Source organism: Lacerta agilis, chromosome 10 (genome assembly GCF_009819535.1).
Source record: "Lacerta agilis isolate rLacAgi1 chromosome 10, rLacAgi1.pri, whole genome shotgun sequence".
In the NCBI taxonomy this organism is placed as follows: domain Eukaryota; kingdom Metazoa; phylum Chordata; class Lepidosauria; order Squamata; family Lacertidae; genus Lacerta; species Lacerta agilis.
The window spans coordinates 2,254,443-2,267,061 of record NC_046321.1 but is presented as its reverse complement, the minus strand read 5'-3'; the positions used below and the strand labels follow the sequence as shown (position 1 = coordinate 2,267,061).

At 45.1% G+C, this 12,619-nt stretch overlaps 2 protein-coding genes across 2 annotated transcripts; both read right to left on the bottom strand.

Annotated features, from left to right (window-relative positions):
- Nucleotides 1-831: 831 nt before the first annotated feature.
- Nucleotides 832-1,767, bottom strand: LOC117054053 (olfactory receptor 5V1-like). Its single transcript, XM_033162493.1, has one exon. It carries the CDS (start codon nt 1,765-1,767, stop codon nt 832-834), a length of 936 nt encoding a protein of 311 aa, XP_033018384.1.
- Nucleotides 1,768-11,061: 9,294 nt separating this feature from the next.
- On the bottom strand, nt 11,062-11,997 carry LOC117054052 (olfactory receptor 5V1-like). Its single transcript, XM_033162492.1, has one exon. The coding sequence runs from the start codon at nt 11,995-11,997 to the stop codon at nt 11,062-11,064; it is 936 nt and encodes a 311-aa protein (XP_033018383.1).
- Nucleotides 11,998-12,619: the final 622 nt, after the last annotated feature.

Genomic DNA, 12,619 nt, shown 5'->3' with positions numbered 1-12,619 from the left:
TAATTCCTCTTCCTCTGGGGTTTCCTCTCTACTGGGCGTGTCCCTGACAATAGTCCTCTGGCCTTCTTCCTGGGATCACCCCCACCCCCCATTCTGCACTCCTGGCTCTGAGAGCCCCTGATGAGAAATACGCTGCAGTGACAACGTGTCATCTGGTTCTCCTTCCACGTTCCCCCCTTCTTCTAACACTCCCCAACTCTTCCGTTCGCCTGTCTCTGACCTGTAGCTTCCCTCAAACTCCTCAAAGCCATGCTGAAATTCAATACTGCATTCTTCTCTTCTGCAGCACCAGGAGAAGAGGGTGGTGGTCTCCACCATTCCATCTCCCCCTTGCTCTCTTGAGTCCAATCCCTGACAGTGACTTTGTCTATAGTTTCTCCCTCTTCGTTAATTCCCACTCATCAATTTCTCTGTTCCCAGCAGACATGTTCCAGTGAGACCCGGTCATATAAAGGTAAAGGGATCCCTAACCATTAGGTCCAGTCATGTCCGACTCTGGGGTTGCGGCACTCATCTCGCATTACTGGCCGAGGGAGATGGCGTACAGCTTCCAGTTCATGTGGCCAGCATGACTAAGCCACTTCTGGCGAACCAGAGCAGCGCATGAAAACGCCGTTTACCTTCCCGCCTGAGTGGTACTTATTTATCTACTTGCACTTTGAAGTGCTTTCGAACTGCTAGGTTGACAGGAGCTGGGACCGAGCAACGGGAGCTCACCCCGTCGCAGGGATTCGAACCACCGACCTTCTGATCGGCAAGCCCTAGTCTCTGTGTTTTAACCCATGGCGCCACCCGCGTCCCTACCCTGTCATATAGAGCCAGAAATGAGATTCACAGTGTCCTCCAGCAGTTCAGAATCTTCCTCAGGGCTTCCTTCACCTCCTTATTGCGGAGGCTGTAGATGAGGGGGTTCAGCGTGGGGGTGACGATGCAATACATTGCAGAGATCACTGTGTCTATCTCCAGAGAGTAGCCGGTGCTTGGGCGGTTGTAGTTTAGGAATCCGTTTCCTACACAGAGGGTGACCACAACCATGTGTGAGGCACAGGTGGAGAAGGCTTTCTTCCTGCCAGTGTTGGAGCGAATCCTCAGAATGGAGGCCAAGATGTAGAAATAGGAGAAGAGGATGAAGAGGAAGGGACCCAGGCCCACAAAGATGCTGGTGATGTGAGTGGCCAGTTCATTGATGCTCGTATCACTGCAGGCGATTTTCAACAGCGGGGGCACATCACAAAAGATTTGTGGGATCTGGTTAGCTCCGCAGAAGCAAAGCTTGGAGGCCAGGGCAGTGTGAATCGCTGAGTCCAGGAAGCCCCAGACCCAGGAGGCCACAGCGAGATGGATGCACAGCCTGTTCCTCATGAGACGGCTGTAGTGCAATGGCTGGCAAATGGCGGCATAGCGGTCATAGGCCATGACGGCCAACAGGGCAGGCTCACACCCAAAAAACCCAATTAGAAAAAATGTTTGTGCCATGCACTGGTTGTAGGAGATGGTGTGACTCTGGCGCAGGAAGTTCACCAGGATCTTTGGCACGACGACAGAAGAAACACAGATGTCCAAGCAAGACAGGTGGCTGAGGAAAAAGTACATGGGGCTGTGAAGGCGGGAATCTATCCAAACCACGATTAACATCATGAGGTTGCTTGTGACGATGGTCAGATAGGCAGCCAGGAACACCAAGAAGAGGGAGACTTGGTCACCTGGGGCTCTGGAGAGACCCAAGAAGACAAACTCTTCTACCTGCGTTTGATTCTCTGCATCCATGAGGAAGGAAAGAGGAAGATCTGAGGAGAGAGAAATGTGACGTTGAAGGATGCCCAATAGTAGTCATCCTGTTATAAACAGATATCTGTCCCCGTCAACATTCTTTTTCATAACAAAATCGAAAGTTCTTTCTAGTAGCACCTTAGAGACCAACTGAGTTTGTTCCTGGTATGAGCTTTCGTGTGCATGCACACTTCTTCAGATACACTGAAACAGAAGTCACCATGTTTTCTGGGTAAATACAGATTTTCTGGGTAAATACAAATTTTCATGTTTTCTGGGTAAATACAGAGCCAGATCCATACTTTTAAAACAAAGTTGGAGTGCAAGGTTTCTTGCTTTACAGAAACTGGCTACAAAAATGCAAACACAGCAGGCTGGCTAATAACTGTTAGTAAATATGGCAGAGGAAACGATGGCAGAAGTTAAAGAGGAGTGGAGGGACAAAGGGACCAAAATTGTAGGTTTTAATAATGGCAGAGGTTTGACTAAAGCAGGCGTGGAAAGACACTGAGGGGGTTTGATTTTTCAAAAGCAGACAAGCCGATTTCTACAAGCAGAAATAGAGACTGGTAGAACACAGAACTTAACACCAAAAAGCTCGCACCACAGAGCGTTTCAAAGCTCCCCTTTCTCTGTACTCAAATTGCTGCCTCCCTTGGCTGGATTTTAAGAAACATTTGCAATATGACGATAAAAGATAGAATTGGATGCCATAAGATTAATACCATTATACAGACATGCAGGAATTAATAATGAAATAATGGAACCACGGGAAGGGGCAGAGGGAAGTCAAGGGATTTGAGAAAACCCACATTTGGATGTTTTACTGAATGACTAAGCAGTATTATATTATATTTTATTTTTTATTTATTTTATTTTTATTTTTTAATGTTTACCTTATTTGATGTGATATTTGTTATATTGAAAATTAAAGGGACTCCTGACCGTTAGGTCCAGTCGCGGACGACTCTGGGGTTGCGGCGCTCATCTCGCTTTACTGGCCGAGGGAGCCGGTGTACAACTTCCGGGTCATGTGGCCAGCATGACTAAGCTGCTTCTGGTGAATGAGAGCAGCGCACGGAAATGCCGTTTACCTTCCCGCCGGAGCGGTACCTATTTATCTACTTGCACTTTTGACGTGCTTTCGAATTACATATATATATATAATTTCGATTTCCCACCACATCACCCCCTGCTCATTCTACTCACAGCTTTGCCCTTGTCGGAAATCACCACCCCACCACCTCTGCTTTCCTCCATTTCTGCTTCATTCTAACTTCTGGAATTATTGGAAACATAATGCTGCATCCGTGCATCCTTGCTTTACTCAAACTTCTGCCATTGTTTAAAACAGTCACTTCCCCCCGTTCAGCTCCTGTCTATTCTCAGTGTAGAGATCTTTCCTGTTCTAATTCCAGAGGGTTCTGGAAGCTTCTCTCTGTGAAAGAAACTGGTGCAAGCTGGAAGTTTCTAGTTGACATGTAAGTTTCTATTCTGCCTAGAGACAAGCAGAAGGTTTGTGATGTTTGGGTTATTCCTTCAGAGAAGCTGAGTACAGCTGGACTAAACTGGTCCTGTTCTCTCTTTCTGTCAAGGTCCTGTTGACTATAAAAGTAAGGCCAGAATCTCTTTCTATCTCTCTTCCTTCTGGTGTAGTGTTCTGTACATAGTATGCTTTAGTGTTTTTAGTCTTATTATAAGTGATTGTAAATTTAAGTTAAGTCTGCTGCAACCGGATTTCTTATGGACAGTGCCAATCCTGAATGTATTGGATTTGTGACCATGATGCTCATTGGCCTTCAGCAGCAGTAAAGATCTGCTGGGTGAAATATTAATTGCCTCTGGTCAATTTTTTGGGAACCCCGCAAAGTGTTTAAATTTTTACTCTGCTAACTATTGATCTGCTCTGGATCAATATGAGTAGAATTCATGACAGTCTTCTCCCTTCATTGTCTAAGCGCCTTATCAAGCTCTTTGAGGCAGACCCATCTGTACCGCCAGAAATCTCGCTTCACACCTTGAATGTTCCTGCATTCTCCTGTTCTGCTGGCATCACTCATGTAGCAAAAAAAAAGTGCTTCTAACCTAACCAGTAGTAGAGCAAAAAGGCTTTTGGGTACCAATTATGTGATGCTTTTCCAATGGCATCCGTTTGGCATATCACAGTTCTTGCCTTGTCTTGGGTGTGGCGCTGTGGTCTAAACCACTGAGCCTGTTGGGCTTGCCGATCAGAAGGTTGGCGGTTCGAAGCCTCGCGATGGAGTGAGCTCCCATTGCTCTGTCCCAGCTCCTGCCAACCTAGCAGCTCGAAAGCACGCCAGTGCAAGTTGATAAATAGGTACCACTGCAGCGGGAAGGTAAACGGCATTTCCGTGCACTCTGGTTTCCATCACGGTGTCCCGTTGCGCCAGAAGCAGTTTAGTCCTGCTGGCCACATGACCCAGAAAGCTGTCTGTGGACAAACGCCATCTCCCTCATCCTGAAAGCGCCACAACCCCATAGTCGCCTTTGATTGGACTCAACCGTCCAGGAGTCCTTTACCTTTACCTTTTTTTACCTGCCTCTACACCTTACCTGTGTTCAAGCATGTCACATTCTCCATGCCCCTCCATGCATCCTTGTCTGTTTGGTTCTTCTGCTGTTTATTTTCAGGGCTCTGAGTCTCTCCTCCCTCTTGCTCTGTGGAATTATCCACACTCAATGTAACTTGCTCCTTAGCAGGAGTGCCAGACTGAGTTTTCAGGAGTGGAGGGCTGGGGGTTCTGAATGTACAACCAATGAATAAGGCTGATGCATAAAATCACTCTGGGCTAGGTGGGGGAGGCACGATATCAGATTCATCTCACATTTAAAGGAAAATCTACCTACTTTGCACTTTCTGAAACAATCTGGGAATCAAAACACAGGCACTGGTTGAAATTCACCACTTCTCTGAATTTTGCAATGTAGTTCTCCATTCAAGTAACGTGTACATAATGCATATCCTGGGGTTACGTGAGCATATAAGTACACACCATGGTGGAAATAACATACAGAGAGATTATATTGCAGGGAATTTCTTTGCAAAAAAACCCTGCATGTTAGGTAAAATTGCAAAACAAAAATCTATGTATTGGGAGAACTTTGCACAAAAATGCTGATGAATCTTCATGTGGGGTTGAAGGAAATGATTCTCAAACTGCTGTGCAAATATGAGAAAATTAGAGATTTGCTCATCCTTACTCTGGACAGAATGATTCCAACCCAAGCAGGTTGTTTAACACTGGGAGCATTTTGAAGCTTTGCTGTCCTGCATGGAAAATTGAATCGCTTTGTGTAAATCAGCCAGTCTGCATTATTAACCCACTTCCCAGGTAGCTTTCTTTTTTTCTTCTTTGACTCATTTAACCACCCTGCACAAGGTTAGACAACAGCCAGTTTAAAATCTGCATAGTTTTAAACAAAGTGGTGCCTACACATAGTTAGTAAGTAAGAAAAATTTTATTTATACCCCACCCTCCACGGCCAAGACCAGGCTCAGGGCGGCTAACATCAAATATGAAATACATTGAAACACAATCAAACCATTGATTAAAATACAGCTTAAACATTAGAAGCAGGATAAAATTAAATGACTGCCCATGAATTACAACCACGGGGGTCGGGAACCTCAAGTATTCATCAGGGCCAGCTGTCCATGTTGGTCCCACATGAGCCGATAAAAGGGCCAAAGAGGTAACTTACAGGGTCCCATAGAGGGGGGGGGGTCAAACTGGGCCCAGACCGAAGGCCAGGCAGAAGAGTTCCATCTTGCAGGCCCTGCAGAAGGATGTCAAATCCTGCAGGGCCCTGGTCTCCTGCCTCATCCTGTAATCCTTGCAATCCCCATTGCAAATGAAACCTTTCTTGGGTCTGGGGGCTAAGTCATGGGTCCCTTCTTTTCTCTGCTCCTCACCTGGCATCTTTCTGCCGAATGAACTCAGAGGGTACTCCTGGAAGGGTGTAGAGACCCTTGGTTTCAGATGCTGCTCCTGTTTCCAGGTCACCCAGCGAGGAGAGCCAGGCAGAGGGATCCCCGGGCCAGAGATGATGAGAGGAAGAGAGAGATAGTAGGTGGGTTTTAGGGTCTCCACCTTTTCCCCATCAGGAGAGGAGGGAGGCAAGGCTTGGACTCATCTTCAGCCCATAGAAATGTTCAAAGTTATGGCTGCCCTCCCGACTAGACACCCTCAAACATGACTGTGTCCTGCCTGCATCCTGTGGGTTCAACTCTATCAGGAAAGAGGGCTGTTATTGAGTGTTTGAGGAGCCCCAGAATAACGTGCATTTGCGTCACAAGGAAGAATGATGAAGAAGCCCAGGGAAAAACATCTCTCCCCCTGGGCTTTTTGTTTTTTGGTCTTGGTAGAAAACATTGGTGCCAAGGGTGTAGGGTGGGACCCAAGGGGGTCGGAGAATTGCTATGTTCAAAGCAAAAAGAGTGAATCTTCGTTAGAGCAAGGGAGAAATTCAAGTCAGCTTGCATTTAAATTCACACTTCCTCAAATTTTGCAATGCAGCTTTCCAGCCATATAATGTGTGCAAAAAAATGAATGGACTCAGGCAAAGTATGGAAAGTGTTGCCCAGAGTGACATACAAGAAAAGTGCTATTTTAGAGAATACGGTCTTGCGAAAATGTGCATATTAAGCAAAATCGCACACCAAACTGTGTACTAGAACAATGGTGAATTTTGATGAAAACTTTTTTTTAAAGTCATAACGTGATTAAAGAGTCATTGCAGGGTGTGAGAGAGAACGCAAGAGAACTGCAGCTTTAGAACCGAGGTTGCTTCCAGACTGCTGCTATTTTGGGGGAGGAGATTGAGTGACACACCAGCATATTCAGGTTGTACATTTAAACTTTGTTTGAGAAACACCCCAGCAATCAACTTTTTGGAATGAGGAAAGCAATAAGGAAATGCGCTGGGAAATGTGCGATAGCCATTTCTTGACACAACATCAGTTAGCAATTTTTGAATGTTTTACATATGTTCGTATTTTGTTTTTAATTGTATTTTTGCATCACAGAACAATTTGTTGCTGCGCGTTCCTTTGGGGGGAAAGGGCAGGATAGGCACTTAATAAAATATATAAATGCCATAACACTGCAAACCAATCCAAAGGAACACTCGATCCATAACCAATGCCAGCCAATCTCCCCACAGCCTTTTCAGCAAATAAATCAGGATCATGGATCAGAAAAGGGCTTGGAAATGACCCGAGTTTGAAAAAGACACAGAACAGTGACTCCTAAAGTGGGCGACATTGACCTTTGTGGAGGGTCAGTAGGGTTTCCTAGGGGGCTGCCAAGAGGCAATGGAGTGGCAGGGGGGTAAAGTGTCAGAAAACATCCTACTCACAACATCCTACTCACTGACTCGCATGTTCCCTCCCTCCTGGACGATCTTTCGGGAGCTTCTTAAGCATTCCTCAGCCCGAACATCACAGCGACTGATGCCAGAAGACATCGGCACACTTAGGGATCCGCAGAGGTTTGCACAGTTGCGTAACAGAACTCAGCAACTCAGCATTTAGGCTAATCTACTTTATTTACATATAAACACACACGGAGCACTTCAACATGGCTCCCTCTCTCTCTCTGGCATCAGTCAGCAAAGAGAAAGGACAAAGAACAACAGTCCCACTTCACAGAACACAGTAAGATGAACATCCTGTCTTCCATCACTTCCCACTCTGTGGAATTAAAACACCGTCATGTGATAGACAACAATTCCATGACTGCACATGGGGAATGAATCTCCAACTATCAGATTTTGAGAAGGAGGAGGAGGAGGAGGAGGAGGAGTTTGGACTTGATATCCTGCCTTTCACTGCCCTTAAGGAGTCTCAAAGTGGCCCACATTCTCCTTTCCCTTCCTCCCCCACAACAAACACTCTGTGAAGTGAGTGAGGCTGAGAGACTTCAAAGAAGTGTGACTAGTTCAAGGTCACCCAGTAGCTGCATGTGGAGGAGCGGAGATGCGAACCCGGTTCACCAGATTACAAGTCCACCGCTCTTAACCACTACACCACACTGGCATCACTACATCAGATCCAGCAATTTTGTTGAATTACTTAAACTAAATAACCTTAATTGACTTTAGAATAAATTTAACCATATTGTTGTTGTTGTTGTTGTTCTTGTTGTTCATTCGTTCAGTCGTGTCTGACTCTTCGTGACTCCATGGACCAGAGCACGCCAGGCACGCCTATCCTTCACTGCCTCCCACAGTTTGGCCAAACTCATGCCAGTCGCTTCAAGAACCCTGTCCAACCATCTCATCTTGTGTCGTCCCCTTCTCCTTGTGCCCCCCATCTTTCCCAACATCAGGGTTTTTTCTAGGGAGTCTTCTCTTCTCATGAGGTGGCCAAAGTCTTGAAGCCTCAGCTTCAGGATCTGTCCTTCCAATGAGCACTCAGGGCTGATTTCTTTAAGGATGGATAAGTTTGATCTTCTTGCAGTCCATGGGACTCTCAAGAGTCCCCTCCAGCACCATAATTCAAAAGCTGGAGGAGACTCTTGAGAGTCCCATGGACTGCAAGAAGATCAAATCTATCCATTCTTAAAGAAATGTGTGTGTGTGTGTGTGTGTGTGTGTGTGTGTGTGTGTGTAGGTATATATATATATATATATATATATATATATATATATATATATATATATATATGAGACTTTTCTTGGTTTTACATATAATCATGTTACATAACATCGTACCCTCTTATTTTATCTCTTTGGCTCAAGTGAGCCCAACGACTTCCCTAACTCCCATCTGATGGTTTACAAACTTTAAAACATTACATCTTTACATTTTGCTTCGTTTCCTCTCTTTGTTATATCATTACCTAAAACATTGAATTATTCAACCTGAACAGGCAGCAATTTCATCTTACAAATCTTCAGATAGCCCTGCTAATGGTGTTAATTGCTTACAATTGTCTTTCAAATATAATTTAAATTTATTCCAGTCCATTTTATTCCAGTCCGAAGGTTGCCTATGCCTGCACTAAGCAAACCCCACCTTCCCTCCTTTCCCCACTCCCCGCAACCTAAAATGTTTGTTCTGGGTTGGAGTGAACTTGGATGATTGAGGTAGAAGTTACAATGTGGACCCAGTAGATTCAGTTTGGGAATCTGCTGCTGCTTCCAGGTGATCCGGTGAGGAGAGCCAGGTGGGAGGACCCCAGGGCCAGAGAAGGTGGGTGGGGAGTAGAGAGGGTGGTTGTGTTGCAAGGCCCACCTTGTCAGGACAGAATACAGACCGGCCCTGGCAGTCACGTTGCAAGGAGTTGCACTGGATAACTCTTGGGACGCCTTCCAACTCTATGAATCTGCCCAAAGGAAGGTCCCAGGTTGTGGGTTGGTTTAATTGGTTTAATTGACACAGAAATGGGAAATTCCTGTGTATTAATGAAGGTTTAAAATGGATAAAATGGATAAATGTGTCTTGCTAACATGGGGTTTTCCCACAGTAGTTTTTAAAGGGATTCTAAGCACCTAAATGTGCTAATAATTTTTTAAAAAAATATGCTGACAAACAAACATAAAACAGAGACATACATCATATAACAAATAAAAAACTAAAAAATAAAATGAAAAGAAACAAAAAAGAAATAACAATATTAACAAAAAAGTTAAGCAAAAATATAAAACATACCTCAAAATGCTCTAATGGACAATATATTTTAACTGAATTTCAAATCCATTTCCTTTGTAGACTTCTCCCATCCTCTATGCAGGTCTGATATCAACCATGGTAATCTGCTTCCTTTTGTCTTGTTTCTAACACTTTATATGTTTCTTTTTGTTTATTTTATTCTGACCATAGATCAGTTAGCAAAAGTTAATTGAAACGTGCTAAATGTGCTAATAATTACCTGTTGATTGTTTTACTCTAAACTGTGTGTAACCTTTGATCATGTGATGAGGCTATGGAGTTGCAAATCCGCCGTCTTGAAAGTATGGTGGCTGTTTTTATGAATGCCACAGAGAACAAAAAAAGGACATAAATGGGTCTCCAAGAGCTACACAGCCTAAGGCCAATGGAGGCTGGAATGCAGGCTGTAGGGGAGATACACAGTTTGGATTTGGGGAATTATATTGTATTTCTCAGATGTTTCATGGGACAAAGTCCTGGTGGCTGAAAACACTATTGCTGAAATTTACCTAGGAAGTGAAGCCAAGAGCAACCCTAGCAATTTCTATTGGCTTGAAGCTGCAGAGACATCAAAGCCGCCCCCTGCTGCCACCCACTGGGGTCTCCAACAAACACACCTTTTCCCTATCTTCTCCCTATGTTCTATCTCTCAGAGAGCTAACAAAAGAATGGAGCCATGTTCCTGGTTTCAAGATGCTACCATTGCCCCACTCCAAACACTGCAACCAGAGAGCTGTTAGATGAGATTTCGTAACTTTGGACTGGAAGAAAATTATCCACCCATAATAATGAGGAAAGTCTCTCATTGGATTTGTCAGTGACTTTGTCTATAGTTTCTCCCTCTTCATTAATTCCCACTTGTTACTTTCACTGTTTGCAGCAGACATGTTCCAGTGAGACCCTGTCATATAGACAGCCAGAAATGAGATTCAATGATAACCAAAGCAACACGATGACCAATTATAATATGATAGCACTACAACTCTTTATAAATTATATACATAACATAGAATCATAGAATCCTAGAGTTGGAAGAGACCCCAAGGGCCATGCAGCCCAAGCTCTTACTGTCAGGAAGTTCTTCCTAATGTTTAGGTGGAATCTTCTTTCTTGTAGTTTGAATCCATTGCCCCGTGTCCACTTCTCTGGAGCAGCAGAAAAACAACCTTTCTCCCTCCTCTATATGACATCTTTTTATATATTTGAACATGGCTATCCTATCACCCCTTAACCTTCTCTTCTCCAGGCTAAACACACCCAGCTCCAAGCTAAACATACCCAGTACAATATGAAAAAATATATACACTTATAGGGTTCTCTAGTAAACCTAGAACCAAATGAACAAAAGTCTATAAGTCTCTGAAAATCTTTGGAAGCAATATAAGTCTCTGGATGAAGCAATATACCAGATGCTTATCTGGTGAGCCAAGCAGTAAAGCTTTGTTAGGGCGTCCAACTCTGCCGACAGTGATTCCGGATATACCAACTGTTTTGTGTTAATCCTCTTCAGCACAGCGGAGGATACAAAAATGCTTCATAAACCCATCTATTTGAAGAATGAAAATGAATAACAACACTTTCTATGGAGCAGTGGTCATAAAGTTATGAAATGAGATTCACACTGTCCTCCAGCAGTTCAGAACCTTCCTCAGGGCTTCCTTCACCTCCTTATTGCGCAGGCTGTAGATGAGGGGGTTCAGCGTGGGGGTGACGATGCAGAACATCGCGGAGATCAGTGTGTCTATCTCCAGAGAGTAGCCGGTGCTTGGGCGGTTGTAGTTTAGGAATCCATTTCCGACACACAGGGTGACCACAACCATGTGTGAGGCACAGGTGGAGAAGGCTTTCTTCCTGCCAGTGTTGGAGCGAATCCTCAGAATGGAGGCCAAGATGTAGAAATAGGAGAAGACGATGAAGAGGAAGGGACTCAGGCCCACAAAGATGCTGGTGATGTGAGTGGCCAGTTCATTGATGCTCGTGTCACTGCAGGCGATTTTCAACAGCGGGGGCACATCGCAAAAGATTTGCGGGATCTGGTTGGCTCCGCAGAAGCGAAGCTTGGAGGCCAGGGCAGTGTGAATCGCTGAGTCCAGGAAGCCCCAGACCCAGGAGGCCACAGCGAGATGGATGCACAGCCTGTTCCTCATGAGACGGCTGTAGTGCAATGGCTGGCAAATGGCGGCATAACGGTCATAGGCCATGACGGCCAACAGGGCAGGCTCACATCCAATAAAGCTCATCAGAAAGAAAGCTTGTGCCATGCACTGGTTGTAGGAGATGGTGTGACTCTGGCGCAGGAAGTTCACCAGGATCTTTGGCACGACGACAGAAGAAACACAGATGTCCAAGCAAGACAGGTGGCTGAGGAAAAAGTACATGGGGCTGTGAAGGCGGGAATCCATCAGAACCACGATTAACATCATGAGGTTGCTTGTGACGATGGCCAGATAGGCAGCCAGGAACACCAAGAAGAGAGAGACTTGGTCACCTAGGGCTCTGGAGAGACCCAAGAAGACAAACTCTTCTACCTGCGTTTGATTCTCTGTGTCCATGAGGAAGGAAAGAGGGGGATCTGAGGAGAGAGAAAAGTGGCATTTGAGGGAAGTGTAAAGGCTTCAGGGGTCATTCTGCTTTAGAAAGGTACCTGTACTATCAAGTTCAATTCAGGAGAAGATTCCCCTGCTCCCTTCTCATTTGCTTTCCCCAAGGTTTATTTCAAACAGGCAGCTATACATTCTTTTTCCCTTCAAGTGTCTCCTCAAATGCACCATAAATCCACACAAGTCTCTTATTTCCGCCCGAAACAAGGAAGTGCATTTCGGTTGCCTTGAACCATCCTGGCGTCCTTTTCCAAGTCTAAAACTTATTAGGGGTGAGGATGGGGGGGGGGAGAGGGTTGACCGATATCGTCCTGTGCCAAGAGTCTGCTTCACCTGCTGAACAGCAGCCTGGAGGGGGAGATGGCGGAGGGACTCCACCTGCACCTGATCAGCCTTCCAGGTCACAGAGGAGAAGACACTGATGAGAACCAAGGCTCAAGGCTGATGAGAACAGATGAAGGAGGAGGAGGAGGAGGAGGATGAAGAAGAGTTTGGATTTGATATCCAGCTTTATCACTACCCAAAGGAGTCTCTTACTTTGTCTTTTCAAGCAGCCCTGTCTGCTGTTGCTCTT

What these genes read in the sequence shown, in the direction of transcription:
- LOC117054053 (XM_033162493.1), bottom strand. Translation starts at nt 1,767, where the DNA reads ATGGATGCAGAGAATCAAACGCAGGTAGAAGAGTTTGTCTTCTTGGGT.
- LOC117054052 (XM_033162492.1), bottom strand. Translation starts at nt 11,997, where the DNA reads ATGGACACAGAGAATCAAACGCAGGTAGAAGAGTTTGTCTTCTTGGGT.